Source organism: Mangifera indica, chromosome 4 (genome assembly GCF_011075055.1).
Source record: "Mangifera indica cultivar Alphonso chromosome 4, CATAS_Mindica_2.1, whole genome shotgun sequence".
Lineage (NCBI taxonomy): Eukaryota > Viridiplantae > Streptophyta > Magnoliopsida > Sapindales > Anacardiaceae > Mangifera > Mangifera indica.
Genome location: NC_058140.1, coordinates 20,217,963 through 20,243,790, shown reverse-complemented (window position 1 = coordinate 20,243,790; position 25,828 = coordinate 20,217,963). Strand labels below are relative to the sequence as shown.

The 25,828-nt window shown below is 33.7% G+C and overlaps 3 protein-coding genes across 6 annotated transcripts; all 3 read left to right on the top strand.

Annotated features, from left to right (window-relative positions):
* Positions 1-1,250: 1,250 nt before the first annotated feature.
* Positions 1,251-8,266, top strand: LOC123214517. Of its 2 annotated transcripts, none has more exons than XM_044634327.1 (14): positions 1,251-1,544; positions 2,384-2,457; positions 2,905-2,982; positions 3,483-3,558; positions 4,071-4,135; positions 5,329-5,430; positions 5,861-5,950; positions 6,040-6,114; positions 6,219-6,251; positions 6,349-6,429; positions 6,721-6,783; positions 7,336-7,398; positions 7,546-7,590; positions 7,671-8,266. In XM_044634327.1, the coding sequence occupies exons 1-14, from the start codon at positions 1,502-1,504 to the stop codon at positions 7,875-7,877; spliced, it is 1,095 nt and encodes a 364-aa protein (XP_044490262.1). In that variant the 5' UTR covers positions 1,251-1,501; the 3' UTR covers positions 7,878-8,266. The 2 variants fall into 2 exon arrangements, with proteins under 2 accessions (XP_044490262.1, XP_044490263.1); XM_044634328.1 differs by lacking the exon at positions 1,251-1,544 and adding an exon at positions 2,575-2,610 and having other exon boundaries at positions 2,422-2,457.
* Positions 8,267-10,091: 1,825 nt separating this feature from the next.
* Positions 10,092-17,644, top strand: LOC123213397 (probable DNA primase large subunit). 2 transcript variants are annotated; one of them, XM_044632828.1, is made up of 20 exons: positions 10,092-10,286; positions 10,902-10,963; positions 11,057-11,160; positions 11,245-11,326; positions 11,415-11,474; positions 11,686-11,746; positions 12,212-12,231; positions 12,674-12,757; positions 12,840-12,904; positions 13,380-13,428; positions 13,508-13,555; positions 13,640-13,729; positions 13,866-13,925; positions 14,386-14,445; positions 14,626-14,700; positions 14,956-15,041; positions 15,278-15,371; positions 15,469-15,576; positions 16,296-16,369; positions 17,347-17,644. In XM_044632828.1, exons 1-19 carry the CDS (start codon positions 10,157-10,159, stop codon positions 16,311-16,313), a joined length of 1,356 nt encoding a protein of 451 aa, XP_044488763.1. In that variant the 5' UTR covers positions 10,092-10,156; the 3' UTR covers positions 16,314-16,369; positions 17,347-17,644. The 2 variants fall into 2 exon arrangements, with proteins under 2 accessions (XP_044488763.1, XP_044488764.1); XM_044632829.1 differs by lacking the exon at positions 17,347-17,644 and adding an exon at positions 16,756-16,835.
* A 1,515-nt stretch (positions 17,645-19,159) lies between these two features.
* On the top strand, positions 19,160-22,491 carry LOC123213377 (teosinte glume architecture 1-like). Of its 2 annotated transcripts, none has more exons than XM_044632804.1 (4): positions 19,160-19,669; positions 20,552-20,933; positions 21,533-21,669; positions 21,752-22,491. In XM_044632804.1, the coding sequence occupies exons 2-4, from the start codon at positions 20,725-20,727 to the stop codon at positions 22,351-22,353; spliced, it is 948 nt and encodes a 315-aa protein (XP_044488739.1). In that variant the 5' UTR covers positions 19,160-19,669; positions 20,552-20,724; the 3' UTR covers positions 22,354-22,491. The 2 variants fall into 2 exon arrangements, with proteins under 2 accessions (XP_044488739.1, XP_044488740.1); XM_044632805.1 differs by having other exon boundaries at positions 19,160-19,768.
* The last annotated feature ends 3,337 nt before the right edge of the window (positions 22,492-25,828 follow it).

The following is a 25,828-nucleotide window of genomic DNA, read 5'->3' as shown; positions in this document are numbered from 1 at the left end:
ATGTTTCACGCTAATTTTTTCTTTAATTAAAATTTTTATGTCACTATTTTCTCCTCACCTGGGCAAGGATTGACGGGAGCAAGCATGGGATATTTAAGGGATACTTTTGGGATATTTTTATTTCTCGCTGCGATATTTGATTCTTTTTAATTTTATTATTCAAGAATAATTAAATATATTAGAAAACTAAATATCCATTTCGCCTCCAATAGCTATCTTTCTCATACAAACTGATAGGATCCAAGCGACTGAAAAAAAAAATTTCAATATTTGATAAAATACATGACAATAAAGGGATAATTATTACTGGTCTAAATTAAGTCAATTTAATTTAAGTTTCATTTAAATTTTTTATAATATTAATTATTTTATTAATAATATTATATATCTTATTAATGATCGTATTTTAACAACACATAAAACTAATTCGAATGAGTAAATTCGAGTCAATTTATATTTAAATTTAATGCAATTCAAAATCAACCTTTGGAATGTCTATTACAAGCTAAAGTTATAGTAATATATACAGTAATATTGTATATTTAATAATATTTATTAAATTAAATTTCCATATGAATTTATCATTTTTTTTGATTTCATATCCAATTAATATATAATATGAAGCTTAAGAAAATTATATTTAATAAATATAAACTTTATATTATAAGTCTAAATTTTTTAATATAAGATCTAAGTAAGTCATACTTTATAATATGGGATTGAGATGAGCTAATATATTTTATGTGAATCTAACTATGATATCATGTAATTGAGATTGGAATAAAATAATATAATTTTATGAGACTCTTATTTTATAAGCTCCTTATTGAAATTAAAAAATCTAAAACTACGTAAATCTTATACCAAATGCCCATATTTTCAAATCTCGATTCTTGTATTTGAGGTCGTAACAATATATATTTGATACTATAAATGTTTTAATTAATTTATTTATTAAATATTTACTGATTTTATATATTTATATACTATTTTGTACTACTATAAATTGTATTTAATAATTTATATAAAAATATATCTCACTTATATATTAGTACACGTTTAAAAGTATAACACTATAATATTAAAATTAAAATTGTTATTAATCTTATTTTAAAAAAGAAAATTTTCTATTAATTATCAAATAAAATTCCGCATGACAATGTTTGTGTAATATTAAAATAAATAAGGAGGAATATTCGATGGGATGGCAAGAAAAACTACTTCCTGTAAATATCCAAAAAGCAAAGGTGCTTTTCGGAACGAGCTGAAATAGGGTTGTTTGGAAGAATCAGTCGCCCACTTACCCGCCCCGCCCTCAGTCCTCACTTCAGCGAGCCCAACACGCCGTGTTCAGTTCCTTGTTATGTTTCTTTTCGAACTCTCCGATCCCAATCAAAATTCTATGTGGTTTCGTAGCTCATAGCACACTCTTCTTCACATACCTATAAAAAATTTACAATATAATCAACTTAATATACAAAATAATAATAATCTCCCAGTTATGTCTCTTCCTCTCGGCAAGTTAACCATCCTCCTCGGCGCAGGTCCGTACAATTCTTTTTCTTCTCTTTAATATCTCTCAGTTTTAGCTATTTCTCTTATTATATTGGGGTTATCATGTCATTGCATCTTGTCAACTAGTCATAATATTAGTTTGGAATCAATTTTTGTATAAACCCTAGATCGTTAGTTAAATAATTTATTGTTTGTTGACTGATGCGATTGGAATAATTATGGTTAACTGGAGCTATATGTTGGGTATTCGTAAATGTATTTTTGCTGTAGGGTTTGAGAGAGTGATTGTTTTTTCAGTGTGGTAGGACTAGAATTAGGATTTTGTTGTTGGTTTTGATTAGCTGATTCTAGAAGTGTTCGGTTGAAAAAGGAGGGGTGTAGTGTGGTTTACAACTTATTGTGATTTTATGGATGTTTTTTCCCTAAAATTGTTAAAGGAATTTGTGACTTTGAGTTCTTTTAAAAAAATAATTTATAAGCAGGACAATAGTCTTTTAAAGGATGTGTTTAGGAAGTCTGAGCTATCCCTTCTTGCAGATGTTTGGATGGTAAATAGGTTGTCTTGTGTGAGCAGAGCATAATATGCATTTATAGGGCATATTTCTCTTTGTGCATTCACATTCTTGTCCTGGGTTCTTACTTTCATTTAAGGGCTTATTATGTTAGGGTGATACATCGTGAGTCCTATCAGAATATGTATGGTGACTCAGCAAGTCCTATGCTTTATGCACTTTTTCTGTTAGGATATGGTTGTATCAAATGATGTTTTAGTTTCTATTATTTCTGTAAAACTAGTTTACCTTTTTAATAAGTTATGTTCGAGTCAGGAGAACATTTTTACTGAATTAGTTGTTGTCATGCCTTCCAGGTATTGTTGGATCGGTTCTCGCAAAAGAAGGGCGCCTGTCAAATGTGTCTGATTTGGTTTCAGGTGCTTTAAAGGTACTTCCATTATTAAAACAAGCTTTGTTCTTTCTGGGTACCACAGATTATATTAAGGTGGAATTTAGTAGTGCATTGATTTGTATAATCACTTGTAGATTCCATTATATTTTGTAGATTTTCTTTGGGCTGCAAGACTAGACAATGCATGAAGTAAATTCTAAACTCATTTACAAGATAAGAGTCATGGTTGTGATGTGTTGTGTCTAATTCTGTTTTAGCTATAGTTTCAATTTTGTTGATTGAATGAAAAACCTTAGATTTTCTGAGCATGTAAAGCTCTGTTCAATATTCTTTTCTTGTAATATACCGCCTCTTTTATATTGTGGGACTCTGTTTTGTATGTGGAAAAAGACTTGTGTGATTCAAAAGTTGTATAGAATTCTTGATTAATATAAGTGTATCTCAAGTAGACTACTTATGCTCTGAAATTTTTGTCTGTTACAGATATTCTTCAATCCACTTAAAAAAGTTGAATCTCATTCAACAGCTAGCAAGCCACAAAATGACTTTTTGTTGGATCAGGTTTGCATTTGACACTTTTTTGTGTTTCTCATGTTCATATGTTCATTGCAGGAAGGATTGTGGGAGTGGAACTTTGTATTCTTTGTTTACTTATTGTTGGCCGTGCCTTATATACTTGGAAAATAATGATAATACATTTCCTACACACACACACACTCTCTCTGTCACTTTCTTTTGGTTGGGGGGGGGGGGGGGTGGTGAGGAAGTTATTACTTTTTCTTCCAATTTTATCAAGTTACAGGTATAGGGTATATAAATTCCAAATGTGGTATGTGATTTGGTTCATGAATCCTTTTCGGGTATAGATGGGTTGGAATTTGTTTGTCCTATTATTTGTTGTCTGATCCAAGGTTTAAACTATCTCTCTCTCTTTATTTTTTGGTTGTTCCTTGAGTCAAAATGAACTCATTATTTCTTTTGGAGTAACAATTCTTTGTCATCTGAGTGATCACATTAGAGTTTGTTAAGCAAGATTGTTGTTGTACTTTTTACTTTTTCAGGTTACTAATCTACGGAGAGAGCTGCAGAGCTTGAATATTAACCCTCCAATTACAATTGTAACTGGAAGTGGATCAGGTTATTGCGTCATACACTCTTACATCTGAAAGGAGAATATATTGTTTACCTTCTGCTTTTGCGCTGCATATGTATCAATTAGATTTTTTTGAATATTTGCAGATTTAGGTTTTTTTTTTTCTAAATGTAAATTCCTTCTCGGAAATGTGCAACACTATCACCAACCAAATACACTGATGTGTTTGTGGGTTTTCATGTTTTTCAAGATTTCTTAACTTTTGAAAATTTCAAAATTATGGTCTGCAGATGGTTGCTCAGTTGATCATGTGACAGATATTGATTTCTTCTTTTAGCCTTTAATTTCCATTCTTCTTTGAAGCTCATGGATTACCATTGTTTTGATTTTGGTACTATTTGACAACCTTAGAATTCTTGGATCACTTCATTATGTTATTTTACTAATAACAAATACTGGCACCCTTTCTTGAAAGCAGTTCTCGCTTCCAATCATTTAAAGTTGTTCTATTCATTAGCTTGTGCGAATGCTCTCTAACTTGTGTTATCATGTGCAGCTGGTAAAAAATATGGCATAATTATTGTTGTTGTAGTGGTTGGATATGGCTACATTTGGTGGAAGGTATGCTCTGTGGTTGATTCAATTTTATATGGAATTTTCCCAATAACATATAGAAATGTTGATCCAAGATGCCAATCAGCAGATTTGTGTAATTTTTTTTCTCTTTCATAGCGAATATTGGTTCAGCATACGAATGATGAGCTATTGTGTGCATTTTATGGCACATTGATTTGTTATGCATGCTTTGGAGTTTTTACTGTTTTTTGCTTGGTTTGGCTGAGTTTCTAGGAGCTTTATATTTCTTTTTCAATTTTTGTAGCTTAAATGCTGTTATACTACTCTGAATTTTACAATTTAGTTTTTTCTCTTTGAACCTGTGATCTCTTTAGTCTTATAAAAAGTAAGCTGATGTCTAATTTATTTTTCATGGGGTCTGGATTCTGTACAAACGTGTTTCAGAGTGAAATATGACTGACCTCTGTTCATTGAAGAACACAATATGCTCATTGATTCTAAAATTTATATAAGTACACATTTTCATCTTGCTTCATATCCTCTTCCTCTGACATGATTTTTTTATCCAAACAGTTGCATTCGTGTGCCTTCTATTTTTTTCCCTTTCTCCAAGAAAAATTTGTTCTATGTTGTTGTCATAATCATCTTATTTAATCCAATAGTGAAGTCAAATGACTGCTAATTTCATGCAACATAATGATGAAGAAGTAAATGATTCATTTTCTCTCCACGTTTTCACCATTTTTCTGTATGTGTGTAGCACCAACATTTATTATTTTCTTTCTTTTGGTAACAATTTGCGCTGATATCTTTCACAAAGCTGCTGTTCAGCCAGAAAAAGTTAACCTGCTTGCCAAATACTCCCCCAAGGAAATTAATGATGTGAATTCTGAATAACTTATTTTATTTAATATTTTTCTTCAAAATTCTTGTGCTTCTCATATAATTTTTTGACCTCTTCCTATAACTTGTTAAATTAAGTCCAAGCATGTCTCAAAAGGTTTGAATTCTTAGTTCTGTGCAGTTCTCATACATATGCAGTTCTTGAGAAACAGCTTCCTAATCTCTCTGAGCATTGTAGTTTTGCCTCTTGTTTTCTCAGTATTATAATTATGGCATATTTCTAGCTCTGCTGTTTCATGCAATGATTCTATGTCTTATTAATATTTTTTCTGCTTCACAACTTTTTGGTTTGTATTGAAATCAGTTTAATATGTATATCCTTTAAATGTTCTCAGGGTTGGAAGCTTCCTGATCTGAGGTTTGCTACTAAACGTAGTTTATCTGATGCCTGCGGTGCTGTAGCCAAACAACTTGAGGATGTTTACTCTTCAATCTCGGCAAGTTTTTTGTATACTGTTGTCATGGTTGTTTCTGCAATGTTGTGTGCTTATATTTGTTTGGTGATTTTTCTTATAATTGATAGTATGTAGTATATCGGATTGTCCCATGACTGAAGATATGGTGTGGTACTTAATTGTTATGAGTTGGATATTAATGTGGTTTTTTTATGTTGTTTCTCTTTATTATTTTATCTTTAGAAGCTTCTGTTGTTGCTATAATATGATAGTAATTAGGAATTCATTATAACTTGTTGATTTAATTGTAAAAAACTTGACAGCGTTCCGTAGGTTGGTAGAGGTAGAAGTATTGAGTTTTTCTGCTGGTAGCAAGTTATTACTTTTAATATATTGAAGCTAGTATGTGAAAAAACGTGAAAGTTATGGAATCTCAGTTGTTGATTTTACCCTTTTTCTTTCTTTCTTCCAGTCTTCCCAGAAGCACTTGTCTTCGAAGGTTACCAGGGTGGATCATGATGTGAATAAAGTAGCAGAAATATCTCAGGCTACACAGGAAGAGGTGGGTGGTTAATGTATGTTAGCTGTAGCATATACTTTAATAATTTTGCACATGTTTTGAGTTATTAATTGACTTATCAAGCCTTTTAGGTTTCTGTACTTCGAGGACGATCAAAGATGATAAGTGAAGAATTTCAATCTGTTCGTGATGTGGTTCAGAATCTGGTGAGCAATCTGTAGAACTGTAACTTTGTTCTTTTGTGTAACTATTTTTAAGATGTGGGTCCTGAATGTGAACTTAAGCCTCTTTTTTCTTTTGGTTCTTTCAGGAAATTAAACTTAGCGAAATAGAAGGCAAGCAGGTAACTTCTGTGTTTACAATCTAAGTTGCTCTGCAGTGTTTAACATTTTATTTACACTGCTTTTGTTAATGGCTATGACTTCTGATTATCTGCTTAGGAGTACACAACCCAAGGAGTGCTGAAGTTGTGTGATTATGCCCAGAGACAGGGAAGTAGTGGAATCACAGAGCAGATTCAGGCATGAACTGGTCTTTCTCTTCATTATGTTTTATACTGCTTGTCAGATCCAAGGATGGTTTAAGGCATAGTGTTTGTTGAATCAGTTTTGATGGTGGTGGTGTTGCTTGGTTACTTGAAAAGATGTTTTACTCAGCAATGAATTGAAATTTCCAAGCTTAAAATGTTGTTTATTTCATTTTTAATCATAATCTTGATAAGCTTGTTTCTACATTGTTATGTTTCCATATCTGCTTTTCAGCTTATTTTATATATTTAATTTTCATGTAACAATGCCCTCTAAATCCTGCAGGGTTTGTCTTACAGTTCCTCCAAGAAACATCTCGAATCACCAACGATTACACCATCATCAAGGGTAATTTTTGTCATTGATTTTTGAGGGAAAGATGGACATTCTTAATTGCTAGTTTAATATAAGTTGTTCTTTTTAGATCAGTGCACAGGAAAAAAAAAAGAGATTTTATTGTCTATTATTCCAATCTATTTTCACAGATAAAATTCGTTGTTATATTGAAAAGTCTGTTTGTATATATTTTTCTTGCCTGTTCACTTGCAGCTAGTTAAATAATTTTATTCCTTGTTCAATCATATTCTTTTTCCTTTTTATTTTATCTCATGTTCTTCCTCTACTGTTAATCCAGGATTAATCAATAATGACCCAAACTGTGTTTGAGAGATTGCTTATTTTGGCAGTCTGTTGGTGCTTTTGCGAAAAAGAAGATATGTTGATGAAATTGAATAGTTAATAATATAGATTAAATGCAGTGTTCAGTTGCCTCACCATAAATGAAAATTCTCTGTGAAATTGTTTGTTTTGTTCTTTATGTATTTATTTGCTTAAGTATCTTCTTACTGGTATTTTCTGTGCTTAATTTTTTCTTACTAGTCTACGATTGTGCTTTAGCAGACTGGGTCTTTGCCTCTACCACTTGAACTGCCATCTCCATCCAATGCCAATGGATCTCAGAAGGTTTGCAGACTCTTTACTGACATGAACATGGTTGGGATAAATATATTAAGGGCTGACATGGGAAAAGTAGTTTCTTTTTTTATCTTTCCATTTTTGTATGAAACAAACTTGCCCTTTTACACCTTCGTCTGGCTTGACCGTTTGCAGGCTGAGTGGGGTTTGCATAATTCTGTCTCGTCCTCTGGCCTGAAGGTAAAACTCCAATATTTTAAACTCTATTTTCCTTTATTCAATATTTGCAGAGGGTCAATAACTGCCAACTCTTCTTTTAGGATTTTAATGAAATATCAGAAATGGGTGAATCAAGAAGTTTTAGGGTTCCTAATGGAAACCAAGCTTCAGAGGACCAGAGCAATAGGTCTTCAAGTAATGGAGTGTTTGGTCTTGGGCGACTTCTTGGTGCTTCAGTTTTGACTAGACAGCGCAGTGTAACAAATGCAGTTGCCCAACAAACACTTTCAAGTGGACAGCAATGCTGAGATATTTATCTTTGATGGGCATCAAAACCTCAAAATGATAAAATACTTGTACTCTGAATTAGGAGAAGACTACCGCGCATCTGCATTAGCTTTTGTTGCCGATAACAGTCTTTTCTCTGGGACAGAGTGCCCAGGCCAAATTGATGGAAATCTGACTGGGTGCTGAGTTTTTTAGGATGCTGTTAATGATATAAAGTTTAAAAAATTATATCATTCTTGTTGAGTATAACAATTTATTGGACGCTTCATTTTTCATCTTCTATAAATTTCTGTCTATAAATACATGATATTGGAAGGGGTGTAGGATGGGAGAACTAAGAGGCTTTAAATTGATGTCTATCAAAATTTTCTGTTCGTCTAGTGAAAAGAAAAGAAAACTATTTTGTTGATTTAGGTTTGAATTTGACGTGGATGCTGCAACTTAGATGGTACCATGTATTAACTGTTACAATGATTTAGATAAGAGCAATGCTATGCCTATGTATTATTTGGTGTAAATGCTGTAACATACAGTTTCGAGTATAATTATTTGGCACCATGTAAAGAGGTAAAATTAATACCTAATTATATGATGAATCTAAACTCCCAAAATTTTTCACATAGAAATTACTTGTTTCTCTGCTGCTCTGGCAGTTTCTTGAAGGAATTGGGGAACCAAAACCATGTAAAATATATCTTTTTTACCAGTCAGGCCACCAATTGAACTGGATTTGGGTTGGATTGATGTCTGTTACATGAACATATTTTAATCGGGCATTCGGGTATATATTTGGTTATATTGGTGATGTCATGTCATGTATATAGTCTTATTTTATTATAAATAAATAGAGCAATACTATGTGTACCCATTTTGGATATATAAATGTATACACACTCATATGTGTCATCATATGATTTGTTATTGTTTTATTTTTAATTCAAAATCATCCAATCACATGATGATACATATAAATGTGTACACATTTGTGTATGCAAAGTGGATACATATAGTTTTATCGAAATAAATATAAGTTAAATAATATATTTGACGGAAAAATTATTATTTTTATTATTAAGATTTAGGAAATGTATTGATAATCCTAAAATAAATATTTAAAATCTCTGATATCTCTTATTATTATTAATTAACTTAATTATACCACCACTTCCTAAGTTTCTCAATCACTAGAATCGACCTCTCGCCACGTAAGAAAATATTTCTTCACTTCTGGTGGGCATTTTTTTTGCAGTTTTCTGCTTTTCCTCTTCGTCATCGTCACTTGACCAGACATCTTTAGGATCTACTTTACTACTTTCGGCTGTGGGTCTGGTTTTAGCTGTAGTTTTTGATGAACTTTCAGTCACGGGTCTGATGATTTCTCGACTCACAACCTGCACACGTTTTGAAGCGTTTTTGAAAGATGTACTCTTCTAGACTTCCCACATCAAACGCACCCTCAACAAGCGCCAGTGATAAATACTTATTCAAGGCTACACTTGAAATCCCTGCACAAGCAAAGGATTGCATCAATCATTCATTAATGTCATTCATGGATGATTCAACACAGACAGAAGAAGAAGAATATACTTACCCTTTGAGTACTTCTTGATGCACCTCTCCAACTCCGTATTGCAGTGCTCAAAATGCGCATTGTACTTGAACACCACTCTGAGTTTGTTCTGAAATAAAAAACCACACGTACCCAACCAAACAATCAATCAAGGCCAAGACCAAAATTAACAATAATGATAATAGTAAAATAATACAGAAAAGCTTATAGTCAATCAATCTTTCTTTCAAATGAAGGCGTAGGGTCCAAAGCTTTCTCCCATTCGCGCAACTTCTTCCTGAGCTTGTCCGACATTCTAACCTTGTGAACCACAGAAGTTGAACGATCTTCTTTGCAAAAGCTTTCCAAACTATAGCTGCTGGTTCTTCTCCTTCCTTGTTATCAGAGTTTGATTTTATAGTCTAAATCTAAGTACGGAATATTTAGAATTTCCAGAAATAATATGCTGAATTTTACTCTTCCAAACTCGTATAATTTATTATTATTTCATGTTGTTTTTCCTCCTTCACAAAAGGAAATAATTTGTTTCCCCTTGTAGGGTAGTTAGATATCAGGACGACATGTCGTAGATTTATGGACAGCGTACAATTATGATGACAAGTCGTACTAGAGCATCATTTCCCGCCCATTTTTCTCGTTCGCGCGCTTTTATATATATATAAAAACCTAAAATGAAAAAAGTCCTCAGCAATCGTCACAGAATTAACTCCCTGCTTGCGCAAAGAAGAAATGGAAATAGTTCGACAACAGAGGAGTCATCAGAATGATGCCGTTTCAACTCTGCCTCTTTACCGCTCTGCACCTTCGCTTGAAGTCAGACTCGAAGATTTCGAGCTCTTCGCTATGGATCGCCTCCGAGGTACTTAACGTCGCATTATAATTTAAAACTTCAAAGTTCATATTAATTTACTTGAGAGACTCGTTTATTTGTTAGTTTGTCTACGATATTCACATTTCTTAAGTGAAGTGAAGAATATGATTTTTCCTTTTTGTCTCTTCTGATCTTGATCTTGTACTGTAATGTATTATATTCGCATCTTCTGGAGATTTTGGAGACTAAACACAATTAATTATTATAGGAAGCTTAAATTTCTGTTGTACATTGTGCCAGTTCAAATTGTGTGCGAATCATTGAAATATAGGGTTTTAACAGTTTATGAGTTATAAATGCAACCAATGATAAAACTCGGTGCTCAGTATAATTATCGAAATTAAAGGAAGAGAAACCTAATATATTTAATTTGAGCTTTTCTTCCTTTAAGAACACGAGCGTTTGAATGTTTGACACATGGTAACTTTAAAATTTCTGCTCTACTGTGTTATATCAATAAAATTGGGTGAGATTATTGTTATTTTGGTTGCAAATAAGTTGAAATATGTGATTTCAACTCTATACAATTGCCTTTCCCCCTTCAAGCTCGTTATTCCAATGAAGGTGGCTCATGATGGCTGTTATTGCTTGTTCTTGATGCAGTTCTGAAAGGAATCTCTGATGGTTTGTCCCGAGGAAAGAAACCTGAAGAAATGGAAAAATTGGTAAAGACACACACACTCACACAAAGATTAGGTTTTACTGTTTTCCCATATCAGATCTCCAAGTTCTTAATTTTACCTATATGCTTTGGGCAGGTAGATGATTTGTGGAAAGCTAATATGAGGCATCAAGATGCTTCTCCAGATGTTAACAAGGATATAATATCCCATTTTGTCTTGCGTCTTGTGTATTGTCGAACGTAAGGTTATGAAATTATTGTATTGTTTTGTACTTGTTTCTTTTGAGTTTCTGGCTCATTGTGAAGCTCCCTTTTTTTTTTAAGGGAGGATTTGAGAAAATGGTTTCTTTCCATGGAGACTGTTCTATTTCGTCATCGGTTTCGGCTTGAACATGCTGATGCTCGGGTAGTTTTTTTTTTTAGTTTTCTGAGTTCTTGGTTTTCAATTTTAGCTAGATGCTGATTGATTGTACATTATGCTTCTGGTTTTGAAGAGGGTGTTAATGGCAGAGTTTGATCTTCCACGCCAACCTGTTAGCAGTGTGGAGTTTGAGGTAATCATATTCTGTCTGTTTTTAAATATATGTGAACACACTTTACTGGATCATTCTCCACAAACAGACACAATTGCATGAAAAATGATAGAAACAAAACTTCATAGGCAGTCTCAACCTCTTCTGCATCTGGAACTTACTGTGAATAAGTTTTTTAAATGATCTGGCTAACAAAATTATAATGGTCTTTGTGATCTATTTTTCTGTTCAGAATGTGAAGGACAAATTGATCCAGGTTGCACGTTCAACTAATGTTCAAACTCGACCCACTGGTGAGTAGAGTTTTCTCTTGCATCGATGTCCAGTTTTCTATGAATAAGGCTTACGTTTCTTTGTACCATTTGTAATTATGAAGCTGCACATTTCACAGTTGAGTAATTTCTTGTGTGAAATTTAGTTTTTGTTTTGTTGTCTACTGGCGAGTTGACTCTGCTCTTGCTCTTTTGTCCAGTTTTCTATGAATAAGGCTCATGTTTCTTTGTCCTGTTTCTAATTTTGAAGCTGCACATGTTAACTGTTGAGTTATCTGTTGTGTGAAATTTAAGTTTTTTAGAGACTTATTACCTACCATATAGTCTAAGCTAAATAGAAACAAGGAGGTTGGGGTCATGTGGCTGGGGTTACAACTATAGGACAACATTGAAAATTTTCTTGTTTCTTTCTTTCTCCTTTCTTTCCTTTATTTTTTTTGGGGGTTTTATGTCCTAATGTGCTTGCATTTGCTCTTCCATTTGCAGCTGATTCTATTTACTACCAGGTAACTTTATCTTTGCTCTGCTATTTTTCTGTATAGGAAATGCAAACTGCAGTGTATGAAAAGAATTGTATCATACGACAGAATCATGTGAAACCATCTCATTTAGTGATGTGTTTTTTATGAGCTAAAGTGTTTGAGCAAAAATCCCTTATTCTATTGATTTCTATTAAAAAGAAAAAATTGCCTTTTGCTGTGTGTAATTTTCAAATAGTAAAACAGTCAAATTGTTTCAATCCTTGACTGTGTTGCTTAATGGGTGGATGGAGAAAAATATTACTTGTTCAATTTTCCCATGAGAAGCAGATGGCAGATAGTTTTGGGGGCTGTTCATGGATGGGAAGGAGAACCTTCTCTATCTTTAAGTCATAGAAGAAGAAATTCATTATTAGTATTCTGGTTTTATTTTGGCTTATTTGTTTTTACTTGTCCCACTCAAATGAAGGTACCTTTTGAAGAAGTTCCAGAACTTGTAGCTGGTCGCAGAGTATTTATCCATAAAGGGTATGCATATGTTGCTATGGATCAGGTGATTATTATCATTCCATCCTGTTAAACTCTGGACATATGAATTGTGCATATGTTTACTAAACATGTTTCCCTTTTCACAGGTGGTTTCACTTGTGGTTACACAATTTCGCAGTAATCTATCGAAGGCACTCATTTTAACAAACAGGTTTAGTTTCAAAGCTTTACATCTCTTATGTTCAGAATATCTGCTTTGGTCTTTTTCATCTTCCTTGTTGGAACTGAAAGTAGAGAAATCGCCAAAAATGCTGCATAGTATATTGCTTACACTGGCTTGAACAATAGACACTATAGTTAACCTTTTGTGACAGAATGGTTTACTGATATACTTTGTCAGAAAGAAGACATTATTTTGTTCTAGTGCTTTGTCTATTAATTGGTAAGATCCTAGCACTTACAGTGATAAAAAGAGCTGTTCAAGTTGATGAGGGAATGTAATTCATTCATACTACTACTACCATCATTATAATTTCATCCTTGACTGCAGCATTATTGCTGGTGCCAATGTCAATGCTTCTATGTCTACACTTGCATTGGCTTGTATTTTTAGCTCACTGTGGGTGAATGAGGTTGCATCTTTTAGATATCCAAACTCTCTCTTAAGTTCTAGCTTTTGCTTACAGGAAGTGGACTTCTACAATCAGAGAACAAGAGAAAGACCGGTTAGCTCCAGTGAGTATTGGATTGTGACTATTATTTATTGAAAGTGGCTTTTGCTTTTATTGATATTTTTTTCATTGGTATTGTTTAGATTGTGGAAGCCCTGTGCACGAGCTATTTGGGTCCTGACTATTCTCGGGTATTTATCATATGTTGTCAACTGATCATTGGCCATTGTCACAATTGTTGAAGTTGATCTGTATAAATTTGACTGCCATTGCAGCCCAAGGAATTTGGTGAGATATCAATTAATGATTTAGATCAATTAGCTGATCATTCATTTCCTCTATGCATGCGGCACCTATTTGTCAAGGTAAGATTTGGTTGTAAATTCAGCCCCACTTTCAGTTTTTGAGTTATTTCCTGTCTTTATTGTCCTTTTCTTTCCCCCACTTTTCTTCTTTTTTCCTGATACTGTCTATACATTTTTTTATGCAATTTATGTGCAGCTGAGAGAAGATCATCATTTAAAGCATGGGGGGAGAATGCAATTAGGTCTCTTTCTTAAGGTTGTGTTTTTACTTTGAATATTAATTTTGTTTCTCTTGTGGTAAGGTTAGGAAATTAAGAGGTGGAAAGCGAAAGTACTATTATAACATGTTAAACATATCGGTTGCACATGCACTTGAATACTGGAGTATCAATTCTTCTGTTGCAGTTTATTTTGTTTGCATTTGCAGCATCAGTCTTTGACAAATTCTTGTGTGCATACAACTTGCTTAGAGAATGCGTACAATTGTACACTCTGGATAAAACTTTTTGACAGTCATTTGATAAAGTGAATCCTCAATATTACAGGCTTAATGGTTTGCATTCATTACAGATGTGCAACAAAAATGAATGATCTGTTAATCCATGGGTGTGAAAATTCAAATTTAGTTTCTTGATAATTAATGAAATATAATCCCAAGAAAAGGTAGTATGTCATCTTCAAAATTTTCTTGGTGTTTCTTCTTTTCTTATATTTAGGGTGTTGGGTTGAAGCTGGAAGATGCCCTATCATTCTGGAAAGCTGAGTTCTCGCAAAAGGTAAGTACAGTGCTATACAAGCCTTGTGTCAATATTCTGTCTACAACTCCATACTCCACTTGTATTCATATATGAATGGTATGAACATGTGGTGTTCTCTTGTTACGTTCTTTAATTCCTTGGTGCCTGCAAGCTCCATAATATATTATTATAATGCTGGTTTAATCTTCTATGTTATAGGTTGGTGCTGAGAGGTTTGATAAAGAATATGCATACAGCATTCGCCATAATTATGGAAGAGAAGGGAAGAGAACAGTAAGTTTCAAACTTAAGATGTAAATGTCTCGGGTATTAATACTGAATTGGTAAATTATTTTTTGAGTTATGGTCTAATAAGGAGAGTGGAGAGAATAAAATTTCTGTTAAGTGCATCACAAAGTTAAAGGTTTTAAAAATATAACAGTTGATATAATTTTTAAAGGTCATGACCTTTCACCTTCTATTTACTCTTTGAAACTTGTGTGTGAATTATAACAGCATTTAATAATTGTTCATCTATGCTACTTGCAGGATTATACACCTTATTCCTGTCAAAAAATCATTTCGTCAACTCCTAGCGTGGGGGATCATCATGGCTGCCCCTATCGTCATTTCAGGTTAATTCTGTAAAGTATAATGATTTTTCCTATCATTTGATGTACTCTCCACCACGCACAACAGAAAATTGACTCTCCTAATTAGCTCACTTGAAAAATTCTATTAGTGGACATAGATCAGATTCTTTAAATACTAAAATCTAATGCATTCACGTCATCTATTTCATTCACCATAAATTATGGACTTTGTATTTTACATGTATGATTCTTCCTGTGACTTTCATTATTTGCTATAGTGAGGAAAACTTGCGGGCTGCAATTAGTAGAATGGGAGTAAGTAGTCGTGCAATAGAAGATGTAATGGATAAAGTACAAAATAGGCACTATCAGGTCATACATTATCAGCCATCTCAAAAACTTGCTTTTAGATGAATCTAGTTTGTTTCACATGACTTTTGTTTGTGAACAATGTGGTGAATTTGTGCAGTTGGCATGCACATTAACTTTTGAAGCTGTTCATGGCTCATCATGTGATGCTGGCATCAACCATCCGAACCAATACTTCAGTGACAGTCAGAAGATTTTGCAAGCTAAGGTAAATGCTATTATGATAGTCACTTCCTTATGTGAACTTGTTTTTAAGATCACAGTTTACTTTAGCGCACAGAGTTGCATCTTTTGACAAGTTTGTCCATTGCTAAATGAGTTAGATCTAACAGTTTGTCCATTAATTTAACACTGTTTTCATCTGTTAATTTTCAAATGTTACCAATCAAATGTATCTTAGTACCTACTACCTTTTAATTGTGTAGCGGACTTCAGGTTGTAGACAACAGGAAGTGTGAAAAATATAGTTTTGCTTACATGATTTTAAGAGATTTCATTGAATTACAACCGTGATTCCAGTGTGTAAAAGGTAGCTGAGGTCAGATAAGAGTTTGTGGGCCGAGCTTGTTAGACACCAAAGTGTAATTGCGCCAGCTTCATGCTTGCTTAGTGTTCAATTTCTTCAGTGTTACATCTTTCAGGGAATCTAGAGTGCAATATAGTAATCATGACCTTGGTTATCCCATTTTTTTTTTTTTAATGGAATTCACAAAAATCTACACTTGGGCCTGCCAACTCCCTTCCTTAGTTCTGTTTTAACCATGCAGACGACCTAGATTATGAGCCTATTCTCCCATGTGTTAGTCAAGTTAACCAGTCTCAGGGTGGAGGGGCTAAGTTGCTGGAAACTTAATACAGAACCCTGAAAGCCTTAGTTGAAAGTTATCTTTAAACTATATTTTAACACTTTTTTTAATCCTTTTTCAGAACAATGCTGGGGCATAAAGAGACGGAATTTCCGGTGTTTATATGAATATTACTACTGCAGTGGACCATACGAGGTTTGTATTTAAATTATGTGGGCCAGGCTTCTCTTGATAGTCTTTCACTTTTTTCAAATTTGTTTATACACATTAGTAAATGTATTAATGCAAGTTGGAGTACTGATGTATTTTAATATGTTAAGTTGAACTGAATTAATCTAATTATTCGTGTAGATCTTTTGGTGAAACCTCTCAATTAGTTTATTTGGCCAAAAAGATGCAAAATGGCACACTCACCTGTTGGAATTAAATAAAGGTGGTATACCCTACCATTAAAAGAGAGTGCCCTGCCCCACTGGCACTTAAATTTTGTTAGGGGAACCGTTGGGGTTGTGTTTAGCTTTGAAAAGCATATTTTATATATATATATATATATATATATATTTATTTATTTATTTTATTAGGGACTCTGCCCAATAGGATAAAAACAGCAAATTGGTGGTTGAAACTCTTTGATCCCAAAGGCGTTTGGTTGGTTGATGGTAAATGCTTCTTCACCTAACAACCCTTTCCCTCCTATTGGTTGTAGTTAGTAAGCAATATCTGATAGGAACTTTGTTTTCAGTAATGGGACAACTGAATGTTGCCAATTGCGACCAGCTCTTAAATTCACCAATTTTTCCGAGTGTCCACCTCCCATTTAAGATTAATGCTTTAGATTAGTTGTGCTTACAGATTGGTTTGTCGTATGTAGATCTAACCCATCCGAACCGATCAGAGAACTTTCCAATCAACTCCTCCTTTTTTCCCTTGGAGTTATTGATCTAGTTTTATTACTTTTAAATTGATCAATATGGATTTGGTTTGAGCGTAGTGTTTGCATAATTGCTTTAGAATTTGTTCTCAGTTTGTCTAAGTGAAAGACTAAATGTTTGACGTTGAAGATGGTAGTTTGTATTTATTGATGAGTAGTTGAGGTAGAGCATCATCTGCCCCAGTGAACCCTTGCATTTGATTCAAGCTTTTAATCATTTTATTGTAATGCTGCTTTTCAGGTGAGAGACTTGGGAGTATGCAATCATTCGTATTCACATGCTCTTCACTAAAGTATGGTCTTTGTAATTGATTGTTTTTTAATATAATTATATTTATTCTGGGTTGTTGGTCTTTTTATAGTGATGTAGCATAAATGGGTTCTATCCAGTTAAGGGAAAAAAGATGTTGAAAAAAGCTTAAGGGTGTTGCCCATTATTTATTTTTAAAGTATGGTTCCAGGCAGATGTTAAGCTTTGAAGAAAGAAGAATTATAATTCAGAATATAAAACACCTAGAAGGAAAGTACGTTGAATTTTATAATTGACCCATTGATGCCCTCTCCATTTTTGTAATAAGAAAGGAGGCGGATTGATGTTATGATACCTAACAAGGTACAGCTATATAATTTTGTCTGGCATAGGCTATTCATCTCTCTTATTTTGAGTTCATTTGGAAAATTACACGAGGAATATTCGTTTTGAAGAATAGTGAACCAATAATAAATTCCACACGGTAGCCTGGGAGCTATTGTGCGTGGGTTTGAGTTGGGGCTATTTTGTTTATCAATTAAATTATGTATGTAAATTATACATATAATTTTATATATAAATAATAATATATTATTGATATTTTATTTTTAATTTAAAATTATTTAATCTTATAATAATATATTATTATTGATTTATTAAATTAAATATATTATTTATGCATATGCATTACTTTTTATTTACTCAAAGCAGTGGGGCTGTCACCTTTGGGGTTGGAGGACCGACATGGTACTTAATTTCTTACTACTGGGTTCTCTCTAGCCACATATTTAATTTAATAATACAAACCCAACAGGTAAAGAAAATTTTGCATTGTGACCTTGTGTAGAGGAAAAAGGCTTTTTGTTAAGCTGGACTACCACCAAAGTTTCCAATTTTGTGGCTTCCTGTTATTAGAATGAATCTTCTTACTGTCGTGTTCTTTCTTTAAGAATGCCATTAATAAATTAAAAGCATTGTGGTCATTTCAACAAAATACGCTCTGTAGCTTTCTGTCTGAAAATTAAGTTCCTGAAGGTAGGCTGGTTGTTGGTATCAACTTTTGGTAAGTGCATGTTTCTGAAATTAGGGGAAAGCAATATGAAAAAGTTATACACTGTTTTCTAAAATTAGTAATAAAAAATTATTGAAATATTTTATAATTAAGTAAAATAATATAAAAATAAAAAATAAATTATTTTTTATGCATGAAAGCAAACGCCCCTTCAATAATGCACCCATCTTTAAGCTTGATTTCGTTTATGCATAAACGGAGATCATAATTGTTGACACTTGATTGGAAAATAGTAAAATAAAACAATTTGGGATGTTGGATGTAAGAAAGCTAAAGATGAAGCCGAAATTCTTTAAAAAACAAAAGAAAAGAAAAACTCGTGCAATTGTGCAGGTTCTTTCTATCTTGAAAAAGGCATGTTCACACGCAGGAGTCGTATGGCAGGTATCATTATCTCTCTAAAAAGTCCGTCGAAGAGATGATCAAATTTGTCCTCATTTCCTGATGTCATCTTCTTCATAATCTTTGCTCATGCATTTTATTCCTTCTTATAGCACCCATTTGTGGTAGCAAATTGTCATCATGCAAATATTTTTATTCTAGAAACTTGCACAGTCAAAATCAAGTGGTTAAGAAGTGAGTTGAGTAACAGTTTATGGTGGGGGGATTCCCAGAATAACAAAGCTAATGCCAGAGAAAGAACGTCATGGAATACGAAACTCAAGAAACTCATACATACGTGATACCCCTACCCCTTAGCCTTATTAGTTTCCTACTTCTCTAAGCTCCTTTATCTCACTTGAAAAGCTGAAAGCACCTACACCCTGTCCCTTTCTTTGCCACTCGTTTTTCTTTTCTACATTATTTTAAATACTTTCCTTCCCTACTTTCAACCCTGCAATGCCTAAAAAGGAAGTAGAAGACTTGCAACTTACCGAAAAGAAAGTAGAAGACTCGCAGCAAAAACTTAATCCCTCTTGCTTTTCATGCTTTATTCTCTCTCTTTAATTTCTTCCTCTGCTTCTATACATTATCCATTCTTCTTCTCGTCACTAACAATTATTCTTACTTCACCACTACCTACCCACTTCCCAGCTTCCTTTTTTTTTTTTCTCTAGATTTTTAGTAAAACTTTTTTAGCTAGGACTGGAAAATAATCAAGTCTTGTTTCAATTTATTTTCTGCACCTTGTTTTAGTTTTCCTATTATTCTTCCTGCCTTTTTTAGGTGTCTATGCAACTGGGCAGGGTTGAAGTTACCTACACAACAATCTTTGCTTCTGTGGATTTCTGGGACTATCAGGTTAACTCTTTTTTATGGGTTCTTTCTTGTCTTGTGTTTCTTGAATTATAAATTTTATCTGGCGACTTCTAGGAAGCACAGACATTATATGAATTAGAGGTAAAGTTTTTGGGTTTCTTAGGACTTTGCTTTCTCGTTACTGTTGAAATCATTTCATTTGTCAAAAATGCATTTTTCAAGAGCGGGAAAAGTGTAAATTATTGCGTGCGATCTCATGTGTGTGTGTTTGTATTATTATTAATTTTGTATTATTATTATTTACGAGGAAATATAAGCTTTCTAATGGTGATGGGCGAAAGCTTTTAGCAGAACTTTGAAACAGAAGAAAGAAAATAATTCCTCAAGTTTTGGCTCATAACAATCATACAGGAAAATAGCTTCTCTAAGTGTTTATTTTTTTCTAATTAACATTAATTTTTTGTCTGTCTGAGCTCATAAAAGAAAAGAAAGAAGAAGTTTTGTCTATTAATGAATTTAATTTCTTTTTCAAAGGAAATTTGTGAGAACGGTAAGAGCTTTTTGGGAAAAGAAATTTTTAGAGCTAGTGGCTACGTGTGGTGCCGACTCCTGTGATGTGACAAGTATTATGATATAGACGAACTGGAATTACTATCGACACGCCTTTTTCTTTATCTTTTCACTTTCTATTACAAGTAATTTTCTTGCATTCAGGAACTGGGAAGCCATTCTTTTGAAAGGAAGTTTTCTCATGTGTCCTAGAAAAAATTGTATAAATCATCTTTTACAGTTTCTGTTATATTAAGCTATCTGCTGTACATGAATTGCACCAGAAGAAGATTCAAAAGCCAATACATAAAGTTTTGTACTAGATTTTTGTTCTTGCTATGCAGTGTTATGAAAAGTGCTTTGATCTTTTGCTAGGAATTGGGTGTGAGCAGAATAAGGAAAATGATGTATGGGACAATTTTCTAGAAAGAAGGCATTCTCCCGAATAGCAGAAGTCTGCAAAGAGTTCCTGTGGACTTGGAGCTCTGAAGTTAGGTGTTTTGGAGGACAGGTTCGAGCTGGAATTTAAGTAGTCTGTGGTCTCTTTGATGGAATTATCAAGATCTAGTTCTTCTAAAAGGGCCAAAACGCCTGGAAATGGGACTCAAGTCCCTTCTTGCTTGGTTGATGAATGCACAGCAGACCTTAGTAAATGCAGGGACTATCATCGCCGCCATAAAGTATGCGAACTCCATTCTAAGACCCCAAAAGTTACTATTCAAGGTCAAGAGCAACGGTTTTGCCAGCAATGCAGCAGGTACGAAATTAAACACTGAATGGATGTTTATGCAAGTTCATTGTTTAAACTTTTCGGAATTTATATCAGTACTTAACTAGCTTCTGTTACCCAACTTTGATTAGGTATGGATAATAATATGCTTCAAACTCTAATCAGAAGTAGATTTCTATATTCTATAATGCCTTTTAGTATTAATGGTGTGGGAAATTCGAAGAGTGAATCTTTGCAGTCAAACCCCATATGATAGGAAGATACTGCTCTATAAGTGGATCTATGGACATTAAGGACAGCTTTTGTTCTTTTTGGAGGCTGAATTTGTGTGTGGGCAGATGAATATATCTGCAGAAATTAACGCCTAGATTAGATGGGGCAGGATAATATATATCACAATTTTTTCTTCTAAGTAGAAATAGCGCTGCAGCAGTCATTGCATCTACATAATTTCTATCAAACTTCCTATCCCATGGACTATTCTTCATAGACCACCAAACTTAATGAATGTTTTATTTGGATTTTCTCTGTACATGATAATCTTTTCATTCATTTTTATGCATTGGTTGAACTATTTTTCCTGTAATGAAGTTTGAATATTTTTTTCTCGAGAACACAACTTTCAGATTCCATTCATTGGGGGAGTTTGATGAGGGAAAGCGAAGCTGCAGGAAACGGCTTGATGGACACAACCGTCGTCGCAGGAAGCCTCAACCAGAACCTCTTTCCATAAATTCTGGAAGGTTTCTTTCCAATCACCAAGGTTCAATTCTTCTTCTAAATGGCAAGTTCACTCTATAAATACTACATTCTATTTCGATTATAAGGAAAAACTTTATCTTCAGGTACTAGATTTATACCATTCAGTAGTCCTCATGTATTCTCAACTAGCTCAGTAATGCCTGCTTGGACTGGAGTCTTTAAAGCCAGGGCTGAAGCAATGCTTCACAGCCACCACGGTCAGTTAGACTTGAGTAATAGGAACTTGTACGTGGAATCATCATCTCATGACTACAAGGAAGGGAAGCAATTCCCTTTCTTAGAAGGAATCAATTCTACATTCCCAGGAGCTTCCGTCTGCCAACCACTATTGAGCGCCAATTCCTCCTCTTCGAGTAACATTGTCAGCAGCCAGAAAATGTTCTCCAATGGGTTAAACAGAGCAATCAATTCTGGTTGTGCTCTCTCTCTTCTGTCATCACCACCAGCTGAGACTCAGGATATTGGTTTGAGCGATATGCTGCAGACTTACTCAATCCCTCCTCAGTCCTTGATCCCAACCTTGAATTACAGTAGTCAAGGAATGAATGGTGAGCCTCTAAGGTCTGTAATGGTTGCAGACAGCAGTAGTAATGCCAACCATCATAACCAGGATATCTTTCAGATTGGTCCTGATGGATCATCTCCAAGTCGAACTCACCAGACTCTGTCCTTCTCCTGGGAGTAGTATGTGCGCCCTATGGCAATCTTTGTGACCCAGCCTATTTATTTGTTGCCTAAAATAGTGGGTTTCAATGTTTTTATCAAATGTATAAATCTTCCAACAAATTATTCTCAATGAAATTTGGGAAGTCTTAAAATTATATATTTATACTCTTGAAATTATATTTTCTGACTGTAAATACAAGGGATAATTGATCAATTCGGCGGCAAAATTCACATCTTGAAGAATATATCAGTTCAGAACTTCAAAAATATGTGGAGAGTATAACATTGTCCAACCTCTGTACAATCTGGAAATAAATATTTATATTTGATGATGATGGAGAGTGGCGCCAACATGTTTGTGTTGTTGGGCTTTTCCTGGTCCTAAGAGCTAGCGGATGAGGCTTTCTCTCTCCCTCACTTTTTGCAGGGCTACTACACCCAAACTGATTAGTTAAAAAAGGTTGGGGTCTTTTCATTTTTAGGCCTTATCCGAAGCAGGCCACCCGCCAAAAACTTGGTATGGCCTTAGAAGCTCACAAAAGAATATGTCGAGATACTTAGTTTGACCTATTATTTGGTCACCTTACCAACCTATTTTTTATTTTTAACATTGTCATATTTAATTATTAAGTAAATTTTTATTATTAAAATAATGTGACAAATAATTTAGAAAATAATTTAACTATCATAATTTTGATTTTATTATAAATTTATTTTTATTAAATTATTAAAATAAAATTATTTTATTTTTAACTAAAATAACAAGTAATATTGACAATTTTTAGAAAAAAAATACTTTTAATATATTTTGTTACAATATAAAAAATTATAATATATTATTAATATGACGTGTATTTTAAAAAATAACTAAGTAAATACTTTAACATAATTTTAAAAATATTTAAATAAAATAATATCTTACTTTTTTTTATTACTATTAATCAAACACAATAATAATTACACTTTTTTTTTTTTGTCTTTACATTTTTTAAAATTAATTTTACAAGTAGGAGTACTCTTGAACATCCGTTGGCCCTTCTCTTTTACTTTAAAATTGTCAAAAATATAATGAGTAGAATTGATATGATTTGGCTTGAACGAGTCAAATCGTTCAAATTGGAATTGGTATCATAACTTCTATCCATCCAAGCCAGTCTTAAGCTTGGCTTGATTAGAACCAAATCCACCTGTACATATAGCCAATGTTTGTGAAGGCTCTCCATTGTTTTATTAATGCATTCTATCGTCACCACGTGAAGTACTTATTTCAGAAAGATTTGGAAATTCGAATATGACCAATTTGCTTGCTCCCACTTACCCTAAAACGACAATCACTTAGTGCTTTCAGGTGATGGGTTCCTGACCTGGCATCAATTATTTTCAGAGTCAGCTACAGACAAATTTCTCCATTAAAGTTCAAATGGGTGCTTTTATTTTCGAAGAATTATAATAAGAACTAAACTGGAAACGTTGAATTTGTGTTAATAGAGATTGAAAACAGACCATGTTGCTCTTGCAGCCAAGCAAAAGCTAGCTTGCAGATGTGAACTTAACAACTGCACACTTCAAAAGCTGCTTTCAACCCAGGTCACCGCACTTGTAAATGTGGCCCTGTGAGTTGATTAAGACAATTCAATAACATTCTTTGTCGTGTAAATTGGCCTGTTAAATCATGTTTTCAAAATTTTCAACCAAACTGATTAAAAGAATAAGGTTGAAAAATGATTGATAAAAAGAGTAGCTCTACTTCAGTAGGCATTTAACAGCTCTCTAATTTGGATTACAAAACCAATAAAAACACGTGCACTTAATTTTGTATATATAATTAAGTATTTAGATGATATATCATAATCTAATTAAGTAATATTAAATTAATAACAAAGTAATACTCAATTTTTTATGACATATTATTTGGATACTGAAAAACATATATACGTAATATTATTCTTTTAAAAACATACTTCTCGTTTTACATTAAAAATATTAATTGTTTGACATATTATCAAAATATTGCTCATTTTAAATATATATATTTTTCCTATACTTTGTCCTGTGAAATTTGTCCAGGGTTTTTTTCATCCCGTAAGATTCAGGGTCCTCACAAAGATATTCTCTGTGATCGTTCAAGAGAAGTTAGTTTTGATTTATTTGTAAATTGTCCAACCCAGCCCAAGATTTTAACCGAAATGTTTTTGAAAAACCAAAGAATATTTTTTTCTGCTACAGTATTAATTGAGTGTAAGTCGCTGTTAACTTTTTCTGCTTTGCCCATGTGCAGTGGCTGAGGAGAAGAAAAAAAGTGCACATTATTGATGACATAAAGTGTCTCTGCCAAACCACCATCTCCTGTATTCACCACCACCTCTGCAACTCAATCAAGAAGTTGGAATTGAAAGGAGAAGCACTCCAGAAAGTGCAGTCTTAACTTAATTAATTAACAGTAGATAATTATATTTACTTTACCTGTATGTATTTTCCTGGTAAAGCTCCCTCTTGACTGGTGGGAAGCTTCCCAGAAATCTAAAGGAGAGTCATAAGATGTTGGCAAATTCGATGAAATGACAGGTCGAAGATGATCATGATGAAAGTGGGTTTACCAGTGGCTGCCAAAGACTAGTGCAAAAATGGTGCATTAATGAGATGAAAAGTACCATAACATCACAACAAAAACAAGAAACGTGAAAGGCTAGGCTTGGGGAAGACAACTGTTTCTACCCCACCAGAAGTGACTTCCTTAGAGAAAATCGCCCTGAATCGGAATGTGGTAAGCGCGTATTAATGGTGAAGTTGACTCATGTTTGCCTTGAAAAGGAATGAAATCTGACATTTATAAAGCATTTTCTCCAGCCCCCATCATTCAATTCCAGCCATCTGATTGTTTTGATCGTTCAGAGCTTGAAATTTGAATCTCCATGGCTACCCAGGAAATGCCAAACAAGTTTGTATTCGAACTAGTGGTCCTGGAAAAATGGTAGCCATCTGGATTGGACTCATTTGGGTGATAATTTTTATCCTGAAAAGAGAAAGGAAAAAAAATGTGATTTTAGGAGATCAAAAAAGTCAGATAACAAAAATTCATGTAAACATGAAATCATCTAATTCTATGCAATAGGCTTTGTTATATTCTTTGTTTTCACATATAAAGAAATGGCCGAATAGTAAGAGGGCACTTTTTCTCTGAAACCTTTTATAAATAAATCAACATAAATCAGAAAAAGGGTTCTAATTAATATGTATAAGAGGGAAATTGACATCACCAAGGCAACAACCTCCATTGATGGGCACGGGTGCTTGGGTTGGGATGTAGACAAAGTGAGATGATGATGAATAAGAGAAGAAGTGGCCCCATTGTTGATTCATGATTGAAGGGAATAGGGATGGTTCATAAACATAAATGGCATTGGTCGGTGGTCGCAATCAAATACTCAACTATTTGGTAAGCCGTTTTACTCCTACCACCACCTCCTGTACCCTTCTGATCTACTGGTGTTTAG